The sequence below is a fragment of the Miscanthus floridulus genome, chromosome 3 (genome assembly GCF_019320115.1).
Source record: "Miscanthus floridulus cultivar M001 chromosome 3, ASM1932011v1, whole genome shotgun sequence".
In the NCBI taxonomy this organism is placed as follows: Eukaryota; Viridiplantae; Streptophyta; class Magnoliopsida; order Poales; family Poaceae; genus Miscanthus; species Miscanthus floridulus.
In genome coordinates this window covers 124474424-124493178 of record NC_089582.1, presented here as the reverse complement: position 1 = coordinate 124493178, position 18755 = coordinate 124474424, and the positions used below count along the sequence as shown (strand labels likewise).

Below are 18755 nucleotides of genomic sequence, written 5' to 3'. Positions count from 1 at the left end.
CAAAATCAGATACTTGGGATCGATATCTGCCCAGGTGAGTTTTCTCAGCCTCCAACCAAACACACCCTTGGAATGCTTTAGAACTTTCGCATTTTTTAAGGAACAATGCTTGACATCTATATTTGGCCCATGTAAGTTTTCTCAGCCTCCAACCAAGCCCTTGGGATGCTTCAGATCTCACCGCATTTGAGGAACATCTGCATTTTTAATGTACAAGCAAGAGGATGGAAAACGGCTGCTGTTGTGTTTGGGCTTATTAAAAGGCCATCCTGTACATACAATTATTTCATCATAATTGATACGCAGAGCTCCTGCCGAATTTGTTGTTTGCAAGAAGAGCATAACTAATAAGGCTCGACAGCAACACCCAAAAAAAAAGAAGCTGCGAAATCATTCGTTGCAATCAAGCTAGATTTACCAGAATAACCTAAAATAATAAGATCTCAGTTGTTGCATATATTAGCAACTTAGATCACATTCAAAATAGTCAAAGCACGTATATTTGGTGTCTTCGACAGAATGAATCCTTTAGAGCGGATACGTTGAGATATCTATAGTTCCAAGCAAGCGAGTCTCTGTCATGGTGATATATAGGGAACACGCTATATAGTTGGTACTAGCGAGAATAAATACTAATCATGAGCTCTCACGAATTACTGAGAGTACTCTGTCTTGGAAGAGCCATTGATTGCGACTTTAGCCTCAACGCAACACTTGCCTTTGATGAGATAACCCTTTGATGTGTCCTTGAAATCCTCCAGCGAGATGAACTTATTCCATCCCCAGCAAGGATATTGGTTTGAGAACTGGCACCTGCCTGCATTTCCCAATAAAAATAAGTTAAGAATGTGTGATGATAATTTAGCATCCAGACTAACCAGTCTATCAAGCAAATTTCTGCTAAAATGCGAACCTGGTAATTTCTTGTCCTTGCTGTTTTCCTGGTCTTTGATGGATAAAGTAAATTCGACCAGGTTCCCAGAGTCTTTGGGGACATCATTTGTCTTCTTCATTTTCAGAAATAAGGACACATGGTTACCATCGCAAGATGGATACATAGTGATAGACCTGCAATTGGTATAGAAGCATTCTTAGCACTGTAAGAAAGTTCGGATTATGCTACCAACATTCAGTCATGTATACATGTCAAGTATTGAAGCTGAAAAGATTATCACCATGTGTATCCACCGATTTCGAACTCTGGTGAGTAGGATTGGTTCTTCGGAGCAAAGAAATCCTCAATTTTCCAAGTGTAAACTTTGGCCTCGTTGAAGACGTTCATCTTCCTTACAAACAGTGTTTCTAACGCCATGTTGGCTTTGATAGTGGCAACTTTGATGAACTCAATACCAAATATGCAGCTGTTGTTGACAAGAAATCCAGAGGACTGTTTGTTTAGTGTTTTCAAGGGTAACATGCATGAGATGCCAGAGCTCGTACTTGCAGTCTGGAAGCTGTGGTTAACTGCACAATAAAAAATCCAAGCATATATATTTTCTCAGAAAATGGTATTTAATTACCATAACAAATTTGAAGCAAAATGGGAACACATTGTTTCCAGAGAAAAACTAAATGGAGACATAAAACCAAATAGAAGGTTTTGTAAAAAAAGCAAGCATTAAAGATTTTAAGTTATAGCTAGCAGTTACAAATGAGCATTTGGGCCAATGGGTATACAACTATAATCAATTCTCAGAGAAAAAAAAAACATTAAAGTTATATCTGACAGTGTAACTAGGAATATATAGTTTGCTACTTTACCTAGTTGCTTCTTGTGCTTTCCATTGGACTGATCATATATCATGAACTTGAAAGATGCCTCAACGATAGTGTCAAGTTTCACTGAACCCTGCGGCAGTTCAAGCCTGAGAGAGACATACTCCTCCTTACCAATGATCTTTTTGTACTTTGGATTCAGTTTCAGATACCTGCAAATGAGTCAAAACAGAGCACTGAGATCCTGTTCATGACATGAATGACTGCTGGCCATGTTTTGTATTTTGAAAGTTCTTACATAAACCTATGAAAACCATTTGCATGTTAGGAGAGATGTACAAAGAAGCCATTTCATTATTTGCTAGGCTTCTAAAGTCATTCAGTTTTTCAGGCAGGATATATACAAACCAAAGCCTACCCCAACTTGCTTGGGACTGAAAGGCTATGTTGTTGTTGTATATATACAAACCAAGTCAACATTGGAATAGTTACCCCTCAAAGAAACATTGAATACTTCTGACTGTAAGAAGGAAGCAATTTAACCAGAGAAACAAAAATAGCAACAGTAGTAACGATACCATTTTACGCCCATGATCTCAAATACGTTGGAGTATGTCCATCCTTGATCCTTGTCCAGAAGGGAGGAAAAGCCATCAATGATCCACTTGAAGGTTGTCTGCTCCACTGGAAGAGGTGTGGCATTGGACGTCAAGTCCAGACCTGGGTTTGATCCGCCTGAAAACAATGAGGGGCAATAATAAAAAAAGATCAGAACAAGAGCAAAAACCAGCAGTGAAATCTAGAAAGAAAAAAAAAATGCTGAGATGAAGTGTATGTTGCTCGTGATGACCCGTAGCAAGTATGCTGAATAACGTGTTAGTACAACAATGATTAACTAAATGGTCTAGCGCATTGAGCAGTAAACTTTAAGAAGAAAATCCGTACCAGCACCTTTGACGCAAGAGTTGCCCATTGCTCAACCGCTCCCTCTTCCCAGGAATCCTCTGCAATTGAGATCAATCCTCATGCCATAAGGAAATAACGAAGGCTGTGGGGTTAAGATGGAGAAATCTTGCATATTAGCAGGAAACAACAACTCAAGGGTCTCAATTTCAAAGAACGGCTAAACCCCGCTACACGAACAGGTAGATCAAAAAGAAGCTCTCGAACACTACTAATGAACAATCTATTCATCAAGAAAACTAACAACTCGCATCCGCAAAGCCCGAAACTCCTTTAAAATCCACGAGAAATCCAGGAACTCTGCAACCGTAAGATTCTCTAAATGTTTTCCGGCCTATTCCTTCCACTCCCCTGCGCACTTACAGCACACGATCGCCGGCGCCGTACACACGCTACGAAAAAGGAACACGCTTTCCTACGGATCGGGAGATTAGGAACACTGGAAGAGGCACGACAAGAAGATCGAGAGACAAAGCTCACCTCGAGATGCTTTCTCGGCGGAGATCCGAGGCTTCAAGCAAACCCTCACCGGGTGGGGTTTTCTACGGGCCTGCAGAAGTGCAGATGGGGTTTTCTAGAGAGCTGCGCGAGGGCGAGGGGAAGCCGGGGGCTGCGCGAAGGGAGGAGGGTTTTGTGCACACGAGGAGGGGATGCCTCACCAGGAAACAGAAATTCGGTGCAAAATTCACGGGTTGTTTCGGTGTTTACGGGAGGTTACTAAACTTATTTGACGGTGTCATGTAGATCTCGGTGTCATCTAGATCTTTTACGTCTGAGAGTATCTACAAGGCCTTTCTAAATTTTACGCTATAAATTATCATTTAGAGAATTATTTGCATAAAAATAGTTTTCTATATCTTTTTATCCTCTAATCGTTTTTCTATATCTCATGACCACTCTAGAGAGCTATTCTCGTTTTCTATTTTTGGCTAGCGAAAAATCCAGAATAGAAGATGGCTATGTTTAGATAACCATTTAGAAAATATGTTGGAAGGTATTTTTCTAACCAAAATCTCTATTGCTAGTATTTAGAAATAATATAGAGAGTCTCATGAAGTTGCTCTTACTAGCAAACGTGCCCGTGTGTTGCAACGAGGTGTACAAATTATTACATAGTCATTTGGACGACTTCAGTTTAGAGAACCATTAATAATCACATCATGGGTTAGGATTCATCTTGAAACTCGGTTCCTCTACGTACGTTAGCCACTCTAACTTACGTGAGCACAGAAATTTAAAGATTTATTATCTAACGGTTACATTATATCTTCATATTCATTTTAGATTGTATACTTCGCACCGTATCATGTTTAGCTAGTTAGATGTGCTGATCTAACTTGTACAAACATGTGAGAAAGTGACATACCAATATAAAATGATCTATGCTTTATAAATGATATATAAATATATAAATGTAGATTAATTTATTTTTGGATAGATCGAAACATGGTCAACTGTTCTAAATGGATGTAGTCAGATGGACATGCCAAAAATTCAATTTAACCCATATATAAGTTTTACGTTGAGTTTGTTTGGATTAACCTGTTGTCTAGGACGACCATACGAACTCGCGTCAGATGTAGATTAGAGTGAAACCGACTAGTTTTCATGTGCACGTTTTTTTGAAAGCAAATAAAACTGAAGACGAACGCGGGATCATGCATGGTGGAGATATGATAAAATAAAAAAAGTTTGGCTTCGTTTAATTTATATTTGTCTAATTTCTATTTTTATCCTTTTCTATTTACATTTGGATTCCTATTCAAGCTACGCAGGACTATATGCCCAATTTGTATTTTTATCCTTTTCTATTTAGATTTGGATTCTTTTTCAGGACAAAAAGCCTTGCATGTTAGATAATATCAAATAGTCTATTTGGATTAGAATTCCTATTTAGATTATCTCAAGAAGTTTCGCCACACAAGATAGTTTCCACATTTAGAATTAGTTAGGGGAGGGTCGGACAAAAAAAAGGTGGAGGGAAATTTTGGCTCTTTAATATTAGACATAGATTATATATATTATAGATATATAGATAGACGTGTATGTGTCTTACAATAGAACCCAATAATCTTAGAATCGGACTCCATATCGGTTTAGATGCGAGCTATTCTAACTCGTATGAGCCCATGTTATATATATAAGTCTGGACGAAAGAAACTCTACATTGTTCGACAGTTAGAGGGAGACGAAAAAAAGTGGATGGACGAAAAAAATTGGCTGAAATTTTGCCTCATTATTATTATATATTATTATAGATTATATAGATTAGAATTTTGATATTTACGTCCTATATATACGGCAGTGTCACTCTGTCCTTAACTCTCAAATTTTAATGTTTGGATCCTAAATTCTTGTACAATTGTACAATGATATAATGATATAATCTACTAATCTAAGTTTCAGGACTTGCATGTCCCGCGTAATTAATAACCACATCAGCGTCATCTATGACGTGAAAGTTTGGAACCTAGACAACACAGTTATACAAGTTTAGGATCTCAGAAATCGAAATCTAAGAGTTGAAGACTCAAGTGACACCGTGGTATAAGTTTGGGGATTCAAGTATTAAAATTTGAGGGTTAGAGATCCAGGGTCAAACAAAATCAGGTGTGATAGTCTTTTTGGAGAAAATTCTTTGTATGAAACCTTTGGTATGCTTTCCTACATAGTTGGCTTTGAGAAGTTTTTTTTCTCTATGTGATAGCAAGTTTATTATTAATGGCTTATTTGATGCTATGCATCGACATTTGTACTGTCAGATGCAACATAAGTTGTATATAAATCACCTTTCAATTCTTGATTTTCTATTTGTGATCATCGATGATGAGATCGATGACATGGAGTTGCTCTTGTTGGGAGTGTTCAAGAGGTTGCCTGCCGATTAAATCGACGCCTGCAAGAACGACTTCGTCGTGACAATCGCTAAAATCATCACAGTTAACAAGATTTTGACCAAAAATCATCTAATTTTGTTGGTAGATTAATCTTAGTTAAAACTAAAGAATTAGATTTAAAGAATGGTTGGAGACAGAGATAGGTTTCCTCTCTTTGTCACCAATAAACTCACCGAGGAGGAAGAAAGAAAGAAACCCTAGATGACAACCGTGACGAGGAGGATGAAAGGACGGTACTATGTAGTTACCGAGTTCCAAATCTTTTATTTTTATCTATACTCTATATCTATATCTATCTGTCTATCTATATCTATATCTATATTATTACTATAAAAGAGCGAAAGATTTGGAAATACCTTTTCACCTAAAATTTTCTTACCCACCTTACATGAGAGCCGTCGGATGACTCGGGTCTTTAAATCTAATGGTGTAAATTAATCTTACTGTAGTCCATAGCGAAAGAATTGAAAATACCTTTTCACCTAAAATTTTCTTACCCACATTACATGAGAGCCATAGGATGACTAGGGTCTTTAAATCTAATTGTGTAAATTAATCTTACTCTAGTCCGTAAGATTATCTTACGCGTTCCTGCCACGCTCGACACCATCCGTCGAAGAATTTTATTCACCGAAATTTTTTCTTACCCGCTCTGTACCCACGGCAGCACATCAGCATCTCAACTACGCCTTCGATTCCCATCCTTCTCACCTCTCCAATAGTCCAATTCTGGACTCTTCCGAGTTCCGAGACACCGGGCTGGGGAGGAAGAGGAGAAGGGCGCGCCGGCATCGCCGGCGCCCACGAAGGACGCGACGGCGGGTACAGCAGTGACGAGGTCGCGTCGTCGCAGCCGCCGAAGTTGACAAGGTACGGATCTCTGGTGCCCCTCCATCACCATCCGTTTTGGATCATGTCGTGTTCCTGATCCCCTCTTGATCTGCCGGTCCTCCTTTTGCCTACCAAAATCTAATTGCTCTCTTCCGATTTACGTGTTGCAGCTGCAGGTCAATGGGGTTGGGCACCGGCACCTCTGTCATCTCTTCCCGTTGCCGCTGAGGCGGAGTGGCCAAATCACAACATACGGCAACAGCATTGCACCGCCCAACCTCAATTCTGAACTTGCAATACCTGTCCAAGTATTTCTTTGGTCGTGTTAGTGTGGCGACTAAAGAAACTAAATTGTAACGGTCTAAAGCAACTCAAACTTCACGTGCCAAAATAAACCTGAAAGGTATCTAAAATTCTATTGTGACGGTTATAAATTTGTCCTACAAGATGGCCTAGCTGAGTTAGGGAGTAAAATTTCATAGAGTTCATTGTCATGAACTCTGAACTTGAGGAGCCCTTTTCTATTATATGAACATACAAATGGAACACAAAATGCATGTTGACATGATATTATTATTTGGCCACGGTAGTTATGAATGCAGAAATTTGAAATTTACAAATTAAGCTTTCTAATTTTCCCAGTTCCTGCAGAACTCCCATATTCTGTATCTTTTATTTTTTTCATCCATGTTAGTTTCTTCGCTCTTCTATAGGAGGCTTTGAATCCTTCTATGCACTCCAATGTGGCACTACGACCAACAGGAGTCTTTGAGGACCAACAGGAAGCGCTCAAAGCCTCCGAAAAAGGGTCAGCCTGAGGGTGCCTGTATGACTATGGGGACAATATCAACTTGGATGTGTTCTCATCGCTCTAGGGGGAGCCTCACAATCACCAGATTGCTGCTCTAGCTGTAGCCTTGAAACAAGTCATGTCACCTGTATTCAAGGCCTATATCCAGCAGGTCAAGGCAAACGCAGTTGCCCTTGGTAACCATTTGATGGGTAAGGGCTACAAGTTGGTTACTGATGGTGATGGAACAGAGAACCACCTTGTTCTCCGGGATTTCCATCCTCTTGGCTTGACTGGTATGCATAACATGAAGGTTATTCCATCTCCCAGATAGCATAGCATGATCCAAATCCCTTGCTCTACTCATTGGTTTCTTGCCACTAGAGTGTTCTTGCCCTGTAGCCAGAATGGATGACACCAGAATTTCTTTGTTGTGAGCCATTCAAGGTCTGTGATGTAGCCATTTATAGTGTCACAATACTTATGTGGTCTATCTTAGGTGATTTATTTCCTACATTTAATAATCTATATAATTTAATTAGATTATGTCAGACTGGATTATTTGTTCTAATTTCTTAGATTTTGTATTTTTATTTGTCTTGGTGTTTATTTTGTAGAGAAAGCAAGAAGTGATAGCTACTTCATTAGAAAGGTGAAAACATCCTGACCAGGAAAGTTCTTGTGTCACCAGATCAAGAGGTAAACCGCCAATGCCTTCTTTTGTTCTTTGTCACACCACCACAATTATTACAGCAAATAATTTACTAGGCATAGAAGCAGATGAATACTCTATACTATACTGTGAACTTGTTTTCTTTATCAGAAATGGACCTATATAGTTCTAAGCTGCCCTTAAAATAAAAAGGAATAAAGAAATATATCAGTTATTTTGATTCTCTGGTAACTGAAATGGGCATCATAGCTTTTTGATAGGAAAAGCTGATGTTTGTTTGCAGGTGTGGTCTGTCTGGATAAGCTTCAGCTGACTCTTGAGTAAATTGGTAGAATTATGATGTAGCAGTGGGGATATTTAGGGGATAGTTCTTCGAAAACTTCAGAAGCAAACTATTTCAGAGTGATCATTATGCAAAACCCCTAACGAAAAGACAGAACAAAGTAATATATGTCCCTTGGGGTATTGATTTGTCATATGTAACTTTTGTGATAAACTTTTATTAATATATTTAAGCTTACTTGAGTGACATTAATTGGTATTAATCAATAATAAAACGAACCATATCATGATAAATTGTGGTTGTATATGTAATTGTATCATCATGCATTATAGAAATATCCTTGAAAATTTATTGTTAAAACTCCTTTATCAAATCTCAATGATTGGCTATTGACTTTTATCCACGTGCATGTCCACTAGTACAGAACAAACACGCGTTAAATCTTTACGATGGAATTACCTTCAGAAATACGGCTCCGTACTATCAGCTCTTAACCTCTACTCTATTTCCGACTCATGTGGAAGATTAGTAAATCGGCAGGCAGCAGCTGCAATGTCATGTGCAAGTCCGATGGAACGAAGACTAGACTACATGCGGGTCGCAGCGCTCTGCGTCTGGTCTCTTGAACTTATCAGCCGGCTTATCAGTTATACATTATTTTTCTCTCATAGTAAAACAGCTTCAGTCGGAGCCGGCTTTAATACCAGCCGAACAGACCCCCGTGATCCAAGAACACCGCCGCACCGGCACGGCGATCAGCGCCTGGCGAGCCGCTGCCATCTCGCGATGGTCGACGACGTCGTCGTCACCGCCGCCGCCTGAGAGTAGGCCCAGGGCCTGCGGGCGGAAGAGGCACATGGCCAACGCCCGCGGATACAAATAGGACGGGCGCTCGGCCAGGGTGAGTGCGGCATCCTCGTCACGGCACGGCACCGCGCCACGGGCCAGGCCGTCGCCGTCAAGTCCCTGCACCGCAGGAGCTGGGCCGCCGACGTCCTGCGCGAGACCTGCTTCGTGGCGGCCGGCGGGGGCTACCCCTCGCTCGTCGCGTTCCGCATGGCAGACCGCGGGGAACGGCCGTACCCGGAGGCCGAGGCGGGACGCATCATGCGGCAGCTGCTGGCCGGCGCCGAGGTGATGCACCGGCACGGCTGATCGTATTGTTCACAAGAAGAGCATGACTGATACGTCCCGACAGAAAAAATAAAAAAGAAAAGAAAAAAAGAACTGCAAAATCATTCGTTGCATGGTTGTGCAATCAAGAAAGATTACCAGAATATAACCTAAAATAATAAGAAAGATCTCAGTTTGCATATATTAGCAACTTAGATCACATTCAAAATAGTCAAAGCACGTATATTTGGTGTCTTCGATAGAACGAAGCCTGAAGAGCTGAAACGTTTAGATATCTTTAGTTCCAAGCAATAGAGAGTCTCAATGCCATGGTGACAGGGAACGTAAAATATAGCTGGTTCTAGCGAGGATAAACACTAATAATGAGATCTCACAAATTACTGAGAGTACTCTGTGTTGGAAGAGCCAATGATTGCGACTTCAGCCTCAATGCAACACTTGCCTTTGATGAGATAACCTTTTGATGCGTCCTTGAAATCCTCCAGCGAAATGAACTTATCCCATCCCCAGTGTAACACCCTAGGCCCGGTACACGGCCTAGGCCCACTCTACTGAGGGGTGGGCCCCACCTACTTAGTAACCTGTTTGCGTTTTCGTCCTCGCTTCGCGCAAAACGGTTAATCGAAGGTTACTACGCGTCCTTGACCTGGCTATTTAAGCTGGTTCGGTGAAGTGAGAATCTACGGTATGGTACTAAACTTTTTGGCTGCATACAATAACCCAAATTCAGCCCATCCCAGTTCAACTCTATAGCTACAGTAGCCCAGCCCAACCGCAATTGCTTGAGAACTGGGCACTGCCTGTATTTCACAACAAAAATAAGTTAAGAATATATGATGATAATTTGGCATCCGGACTAACCAGTCCATCAAGAAAATTTTTGCTAAAATGTGAACCTGTTAATTTCCAGTCGTCGCCGTTTTCCTGGTTTTTTATGGATAAAGTAAGTTCGACCAGGTTCCCAGAGTCTTTGCGGAGGTCACTTGTCTTGTTCATTCCCAGAAATAAGGACATGTGATTACCATCACGAGATGGATACATACGGATTAACCTGCAAATTTGACAGCATCATAGAATCAAGTTAATAATGTGTAAAACTATTATATTTGTGTTTACGTAAATTTTCAAAACTTCTGTTGTATAGAGCCATTCTTAGCATTTTAAGAAAGTTCAGATTATGTTATCAACATCAGTCATGTATACATGTCAAGTATTGCAAGCTGAAGAGGTTATCACCATGTGTATCCACCGATTTCGAACTCTGGTGAGTAGGATGTGTTCTTCAGAGCAAAGAAATCCTCAATTTTCCAAGTGTAAACTTTGGCCTCGTTGAAGACGTTCATCTTCCTGACAAACAGTGTTTCTAACATCGTGTTGGCTTTGATAGTGGCAACTTTGATGAATACGCAGCTGTTGTCGACAAGAAATCCAGAGGACTGTTCGTCTAGTGTTTTCAGGGGTAACATGCACGAGATGCCAGAGGTCGTACTTGCAGTCTGGAAGCTGTGGTTAACTACAGAATAAAAAATATTCCAAGCATACATATTTTCTTCATAGAAAGGTACTTAATTACCACCACAAGATATGGCTTAAGACGGAATGAAAAAACGTTGTTTCCAGAGTAAAACTAAATGGAGACATGAAACCAAATAGAAGGTTTTATAAAAACAAACAAGCATTAAAGATTGTAAGTTATAGTTTGCAGTTTCAAATGACCATTTGGGCAGATGAGTATAAAACTATAATCAATTCTCGGAAAAAACATTAAAAGTTTACAAGTTATATCTGACAACGTAACTAGGAAGATTTTGAGTCAATGTGCGTAATGCATCAGTTATTTCCATCAGATATAATCAATTCTCAGTGTGAGTAATTTGCTACTTTACCTAGCTGCTCCCTATGCTTTCCGTTGGACTGATCATATATCATGAACTTGAAAGATGCCTCAACGACAGTGTCTGCGCCAGTTGAAGCTTGAGAGAGACATACTCCTCATCATCATTGATCGTTTTGTACTTTGGATTCAGTTTTAGATACCTGCAAATGAGCCAAAACAGAGCCTGTTCATGAGATGAATGACTTGCTGGCCATGTTTTCTAGTTTAAAAGTTCTTACATAAACCTATGAAAACCCTTTACATGTTGGGGAAGATGTACAAAGAAGGCATTTCATTATTGGCTAGACTTCTGAAGTCATTAAGTTTTTCAGGCATGATATATATGAACCAAGTAAACATTGAATAGTTCTGGCTGTAAGAAGTAAGAACAATGCAATTTTAACCAAAGAGACAAAAAGGGCAACATCTAACCATACCATTTTACGCCCATGATTTCAAATACAGTGGATTGTGTCCATCCTTGATCCTTGTCAAGAAGCGAGGAGAAGCCATCAATGACCCACTTGAAGGATGTCTGCTCCCGTGGAGAAGGTGTGGCATTGGACGTTGTCTTGGCATTGAACGTTATCTGCTCTCCTGGGGAAGGCGTGCCATTGGACGTTGTCTTGGCATTGGAGGTTGTCTGCTCCCCTGGAGAACCTGGAGGAGGTGTGGCATTGGCCAGACATGGGTTTGATCGGCCTGGAAACAATAACAGGGACAATAGTAAGAAAGATCAGAACAAGAGCAAAAACCACTAGTGAAATCTTAAAGAAAAATCTAAAAAATGCGAGAAGAAGTGATTGTTGCTCGTGTGATCCGTAGCAAGTACCAAGCACGCTGAACAACGTTGGTACAGTAATGATTAGCCGGCTGAAGCTGTTTTGCTGTGAGAGAAAAATACTGAGCTGATAAGCCGGCTGATAATTGCAAGCGAACAGGCCCAAATGGTACAGTAACGATTAACAAATGGTCTAGTGCATTGAGGAGAGCAGTAAATCAGTCCGTACCAGCACCTTTGGCGCAAGAGTTGCCCATGGCTCAACCACTCCCTCTTCCCAGCAATCCTCTGCAATTAAGATCAATCCTAATGCCATCAGCAAATAACGAAGGCTGCGTTGTTAAGAACTTCGAGAAATCTTTCATACTAGCAGCAAACAAAATTAAGGGTCTCAATTTCAAAGAATGGCCAAACCCCACCGCACGAACAGGTAGATGAAAAGAGAAATCCAGGAACTCTTGCAACCGTGCAAGCCCACGATCGCCGACGCCGTACACGCGCTACGAAAAAGGAACAAGCTTTCCTACGGATTGTGTGAGATTAGAAGACTGGAAGAGCCGCGACAAGAAGATGGAGAGACAGAGATCACCTCGAGATGCTTTCTCGGTGAAGGAACCCTCACCGCAGATGGGGTTTTGTACGGAGCTGTGCAGGGGAAAGGTGAAGCCGGGGGCTGCGCGACACGAGGAGGGTTTTGTGGACACGAGCACGGGGAGGCGGGATGCCTCTTCACAAACATAAATTGGGTGCAAAATTTACCTGTCATCTAATAAAATTCCTTATTTAGCGCTGAAACATAAAAGTTCCCAATAAAACACTAGGTTTTTCTCTCTCCAAAAAGTAGCAACACCGTTAGATGTGACCTCTAACGCTGTCAATTTGGTGGAGAAAATATTGTTTTGCCCTTATTATTTTTTGGTGTGACACCAACGTTACGTTAAAGTGATTTTCTTAACATATTTTTAAACATGCCATTTTTACATTGAATATATTTTTACAGTATATAATATTTTTGCAGATAATTTATGAATTATGACACAATTTTTTGGACAATGTACTATACATGAAAAACAAGGGTACAACAGTTTTTTCCCAAGTTAATAGTGATAGAGGTTAGATCTAATGACTATGCTATTTAGGGAACCAAAAATAAAGTCAGTCATGTATTGGAGAATTTTTATTTTTCATTGCTAAAGAAGGAATTGTATCATTTTTCTAATGCTAAGCAAGGAATTTTCTCTTACAACAGTGTCACTTGTGTCCTCAACTCTTGGGTTTTTATGTTTGGCTCCTAAATTTTTGTACAAGGGTATAATCTAGCCCGAAACTTATACATCACACACAATTGGTATACCGTATTAGTGTCATATATGGGTGGATGTCAAGTTTGGAGACCTAGATAACATCATTGTACTAGTTTAGGACCTCGATATCAAAATTTAAGAGTTAAGGACATGAGTAACACCATCGTATAAGTTCGAGGACTAAAATATTAAATTTTAAGGGTTAGAGTTCTATATGACACCGTTGTTCAAGTTTAGGAACCACTTGTGAATTTTACGCTAAAGCTAGGGTCAAGCAAAATCTAGTGTGATATTCTTTTTAGAGAAGTTTTTTTGTATGATAAGTTGATATGCTTTCTTAAATGGCTGGTTTTGACAATTTTTTTCTGTTTATATTTGACACTGCACATCGGCGGTTGTACCATTAGATACAATATTTTTTTTTTGCGTCTCATTAGATACAATATTGGTTGCACATTTAGCACCTCCAATTCTTGACTTCCCCTCGGCAACTATTAACGATGAGATCAATGATCTAAAGTAAATGTACTCGTTGAGAGTGTCGAGGAGCGTCACTCCCCTTGTAGATAATGACCACAACTTGATCGTCTGCCAATGAAAATCGATGCCTACAACGGTGATCTCGTCGTCACAATCACCGAAATCATCACAGGTAATAAGATATCAACCAAAAATTATTTGATTTCATTGGTAAATTTGTCTTGACTAAAACTAAATGAATTACTGAATTAGATCTAAAGAACTTGTTGTAGATATAAGAGAAAAAGGGAAGAGAGGGAACTAGACGACGGTGGTCCAAATCTAAAGAACTTGTTGTAGATATAAGAGAAAAAGGAAAGAAAGGAAAGAGAGGGACACTACTTTCTAGTTATGCTTATATATATACCACGAGGTCCAAATCTTCTTTAGAGCAAACATGCGTTAAATCTTTACGATGGAATTACCTTTAGAAATACGGCGGCTTCGTAATATCAGCTCTAAACCTCTGCTCTATTTCCGACTCGTAAGATTAGTCAATCGGCAGGCAATGTCATATCTGCAAGTCCGACGGAACGAGCAAGACTAGACTACGTGCGGATTTCCGAGTCCGGTCACCAATCGGTTCCTTTCCTCTCCTCCATATAAATCCCCCTGAGTCTCCCTCCGGTGATCACCAAACTTCTCATCTAGATCCTCGATCGATCGCCGTGTCAACCGCCACGCAAGCTGAGACCGTCGCCAGCTCGCTCCATGGCCAACCCAGACCCCACGCAGATGACCTCGGTGGCCGCCCGGGTCGCGGCGCTCTGCGACGTCATCCAAGAACACCGCCGCACCGGGACGGCGATCAGCGGCAGGCGAGCCGCAGCCATCTCGGCGATGGTCGACGACGTCGCCGCCACCGCCGCCGAGGGTAGGCCCAGGGCCTGCAGGCGGAAGCGGCGCATGGCCAACGCCCGCGGGTACAAGCAGGAGGGGCGCAGGGTCGGCCAGGGCGAGCGCGGCGTCGTCGTCAGGGCGCGCCACCGCGCCACGGGCCAGGCCGTCGCCGTCAAGTCCCTCCACCGCAGGAGCGGCGGGAGCTGCGCCGCCGACGTCCTGTCCGAGGCCTGCTTCACGGCGGCCGGCGGGGGCCACCCGTCGCTCGTCGCGTTCCGCACCGTCGCGCGCGCGCCGGGCACCACGGACTACTCCATCGTCATGGACTACGTCGGGCCGAGCCTCAGGGCCGTCATGGCAGACCGCGGCGGACGGCCGTTCCCGGAGGCCGTGGCGCGCCGCGTCATGCGGCAGCTGCTGGCCGGCGCCGAGGCGATGCACCGGCACGGCGTCGTCCACCGAGACATCAAGCCCGACAACATCCTCGTGGGCAACAGCGGCGGCGCCGTCAAGATCTGCAACTACGGGGTGGCCAAGTCTGTGGCCGAGAAGGACCCGCCGCAGGCCTTCGCTGGAACCATGGCGTACATGGCGCCGGAGGTGCTGGTGAAGAACGCCGACCACGACACGCTCTCGGACGTGTGGTCGCTCGGCTGCGTCATGGTGGAGATCCTCACCGGCAAGCCACCGTTCGCAGTCGCAGCGAAGGACGAGGACGACGAGGCCAAGCAGCTCTTCAAGATCTTCGACGTGCTCGGCGTGCCGTGCAAGAGGGCGTGGCAGGCCCTCAAGCCCCAGGTACATGACGACAAGGTGCAGGTGTGGCGAGCGCGGCAGCTGCGAGACCGTCACGGCAGCAGCCGCAACCGGCTGCGTGAGCTGGTCTCGGAGGAGATCCTGTCGGGGGACGGATTCCAGGTCCTAAAAGGGCTCTTGACTTGTGATCCCGAGAAGCGGCTGACGGCGGCCGCCGCGCTCCAGTGCCCGTGGTTCACAGACAATGTTGACGACGCTGTTGCTTCGGAGAGGACGACCGCGGTTACCATGATCGCTGCCGTGGCCAGCAAACCGTGGTCACTGGCCACGTCATTCGTTAGGCGTGCTCTAGGATTGCTGCAGTGATTGTCCTGTGCATGTGATGAGCCAAATAGAATCATCCATGTGACGATTAGCTGCTGTCGTCGATGTTTTTTTTTAAAAAGTTTATCAACGCAACTCTTATCAACAGAGCGTGTTTTGTTCAGGGTTTTCGGTATTAGAAAAAAAAAATCACCCCCAAAATTACCTAAACTCGTGAATTTCGGCCGAATTTTTTTTAGAGGCTTACACATGAAGTATGCTTTTTTCTATAAAAAAAGATCAAAACAAATATTAGCATTCTTGAAGAATATGTAACATAAACAATAGAAACTATCAAGTCTAGAGTTATATATAGCAAATTTATTAGTGTATTATAAATTTTTTAATTTTGTTTCGGTCACCACCGAAATTACCGAAATTCATGAAATTTCGCTGAAATTTTGAACCCTGGTTTTGTTTGGGTAGTGGAGCCGTGCGAATCATCCGAACATGTGTCCGAGCCTAGACACAACGTTTGATTTGCCCCATGGAGCCAACTCGTCCATCACCGGATGATTCCATCAAGTCAATATCGGATCCTAGCAGTAGTGAATCCATGCCGGACATGCTAATTCTGGACGTGACGACTCCCCGAACCAAACACGTTGTAAATGTGCCTTCCATCAACTAATGGCTGTTCGTTCTTGTGAACGCGATTACATAAAAATGCACCAACACAAACGACTTCTGATTTTTTTGTAGCCGTGAACTTCGGACATCGGATCAGTCTATCCCACATCCAATGGACCCTCTTCTTCTTAACCCAACCTTCTACGGTATACAATCCTAATTTCGTGGGCCACGCGTTATGAAATTTGAAAGGACAGCAATGAAACATCCAATGGAAGTTCAATGGAGGTTGCAACTTGCAATTGCAAGACAATGTCCCCTAGTGCCGTTGTTTTTAGATAGAGGGGAAATTTTGTGTTTAAAATTCGGCAGTGCCGGTGCTACACTGTTGTAGATTGTAGTAAAATTGACTTTGTCCAAAGTTCAAAACAAATACATGTGCTTTGAGATTAGGCTGAGGTCTTTCGCCATGAACTTGGAGCTGCTCCTCATTTTGCAAAGCTTGGTAATGATGACACATGGAAGGCTCCTGTCATTTATTGTCATAGCTGTAGACAATGTAGGTTTTAGAATGGGGTTCGCATAGTTTTCAAGCCCGGTTCCCCTCGTAAACTGGACCAACTCTCTTCTTCTTTTTCATGCATGCCGAAAATTCTGGATCTTTCAAAAAAACAAATACATGTAAGTAGTTGCAACAGAGAAATTTGTAGACTGAAACTGAGGTTGCAATCAAAACAAAAATGTCGGGTGATGTGGCAACCTATGATATTTGGAACTAGGAAGTTATCTATTCTTTGCGTCATTTGATGGCTTGTTATTTTAAGAATTGAGTTATGAGTCAAATTTGCTACGCAAACTCATTCTAGTTGTAATGGTGTGATTCTTGTAATAAGGTGGTCTGATTCCTCTCTTTAGAGGATGAAGCCAGATATCTTTCCATTGTCTAAAAATATATTCTTCTGGGGCATGCTATATAGTTCTAACCTCCAATCCACAACAAACCGCACACAGGGCAGATCCAACGTGGAGGTTGAGGGCTCCAATTAACTCCCCTACCCCCCATGTTGTCCATGATGCCTCCTCTAAATTTTGTAGCCACGGATAAAAAAAAGGAGGAAGGAGAAAGAAGAAGAGACAGTGGAGAGGGAGAAAGAAGACGAGGAAGATGAGCCCTCTCTCTCAAAAGTCCATGTGATTTTGTCAAGGAACACCTGTCTTAAAAAAATGAGTGAAGGAAGGTACAATTCACAGATACATGTTCTATACTCCGTAGAATGGTATGGCATCAAATAGATGAGCAAACTTTCATAGAAGAAACTGAACTAAATCTTAATCAATTCCACTTTAGACTCAAAGTTGTATCCTTAGAGGGGTGAAAATACTACCCTTCATCTGGAAACAAAAGCTAAACCCAAGAACTGATATCTATCTTTTTTAGATAGATAGAAATACTCAATATATCTTCGGTTCTAGATGGGACTGTGGGTTTGTTAGCTGGGAGTTGGAGCAATGCGTTGGGGAGCATAATCCAACGAATACGTGGCGCCAAGTTAATTATCTATGAAGGAGATAAATTAGACTATGTTGAGGATGAACTAGACTTCATAAAAAATATTTTTAAATTATCTGACGTGTCCATAAAGATTCATACAGTTTTAAGCTAGGCACCATAAGATAGAGCATATTAAAAAAAATGAAACTATTTTTTATTTTTTTAGGTAAAACAATTCTCTTAAATTCTCTAAGATCAAACTAGATTTTATGATTTTTAATTGCATTAAATGTAAAATTATTTAGATAAATTTATGAATTTATATGGTTTTCGTTAGAAAAATATTTCTAGTTTGATTTACCCTCGGATGAGTTTTATAGTTTAGAGAGAAAATTGGAGTAAAAAGTCCACATTACCTATTCAACTTTTGAGAAAGTCTGTTTTGCCTCCCTGAACTCTAAAACCGGGTAAACCACCTCCTTGAACTTTTAAAACCGTTCGTTTTATGTTATAAGTGGTTTTCAAAGGCGGTTTTGTCTTTGTCTTTTTTTCTTTATTTCGGCTGAATCTTTGAAAAATCATAGAAAAATCATAAAATAGAATAATCCAATTTTGTAGGACTCCACATGGTGAAATTTTTATGGTGTGATAATTATTGTATGCTTGAACTTTAGTAAAAATTTCATACTCATTGGATCTTGTATAACTTAGTTATAGATTTATTTAGGTGTATGCTTAAATAAATCTATAACTAAGTTATACATGATCCAATGAGTATAAAATTTTTACTACAACTCAAGCATACAATAATTAACCCACCATAAAAATTCCACCACAATTGGACCATAGAAACTGCAGTTATGAATTAATTACAAAAAAACATAGATCTAAAGCTACAGCAAAAAATATATACTAAAGCATACCATATTATATATTCACAGTGTAGATCTACTCATGTGTAGTGCAA

At 41.5% G+C, this 18755-nt stretch overlaps 2 protein-coding genes and 1 pseudogene across 3 annotated transcripts; 1 reads left to right on the top strand and 2 right to left on the bottom strand.

Annotated features, from left to right (window-relative positions):
* Window positions 1-380: 380 nt before the first annotated feature.
* LOC136542331 (uncharacterized) lies at window positions 381-3310 on the bottom strand. Of its 2 annotated transcripts, none has more exons than XM_066534716.1 (7): window positions 3160-3310; window positions 2662-2720; window positions 2295-2451; window positions 1762-1928; window positions 1176-1464; window positions 914-1068; window positions 381-817 (listed from the first exon to the last, which is right to left on the bottom strand). In XM_066534716.1, the coding sequence occupies exons 2-7, from the start codon at window positions 2687-2689 to the stop codon at window positions 654-656; spliced, it is 960 nt and encodes a 319-aa protein (XP_066390813.1). In that variant the 5' UTR covers window positions 2690-2720; window positions 3160-3310; the 3' UTR covers window positions 381-653. The 2 variants fall into 2 exon arrangements, with proteins under 2 accessions (XP_066390813.1, XP_066390814.1); XM_066534717.1 differs by having other exon boundaries at window positions 2662-2764; window positions 3160-3294.
* A 6391-nt stretch (window positions 3311-9701) lies between these two features.
* LOC136546787 (uncharacterized) lies at window positions 9702-12510 on the bottom strand (annotated as a pseudogene).
* Window positions 12511-14502: 1992 nt separating this feature from the next.
* LOC136544349 (putative cyclin-dependent kinase F-2) lies at window positions 14503-15729 on the top strand. Its single transcript, XM_066536546.1, has one exon. The coding sequence runs from the start codon at window positions 14503-14505 to the stop codon at window positions 15727-15729; it is 1227 nt and encodes a 408-aa protein (XP_066392643.1).
* The last annotated feature ends 3026 nt before the right edge of the window (window positions 15730-18755 follow it).

Excerpts from the sequence above, each read along its gene's own strand:
- LOC136544349 (XM_066536546.1), top strand. The coding sequence starts at position 14,503 with ATGACCTCGGTGGCCGCCCGGGTCGCGGCGCTCTGCGACGTCATCCAA.
- LOC136542331 (XM_066534716.1), bottom strand. The coding sequence starts at position 2,689 with ATGGGCAACTCTTGCGTCAAAGGTGCTG. Across the intron at positions 1,465-1,761 it reads AAAGCACAAGAAGCAACTAG|TTAACCACAGCTTCCAGACT; the intron begins GTAAAGTAGCAA and ends TTTATTGTGCAG. Across the intron at positions 818-913 it reads CAAGGACAAGAAATTACCAG|GCAGGTGCCAGTTCTCAAAC; the intron begins GTTCGCATTTTA and ends TGGGAAATGCAG.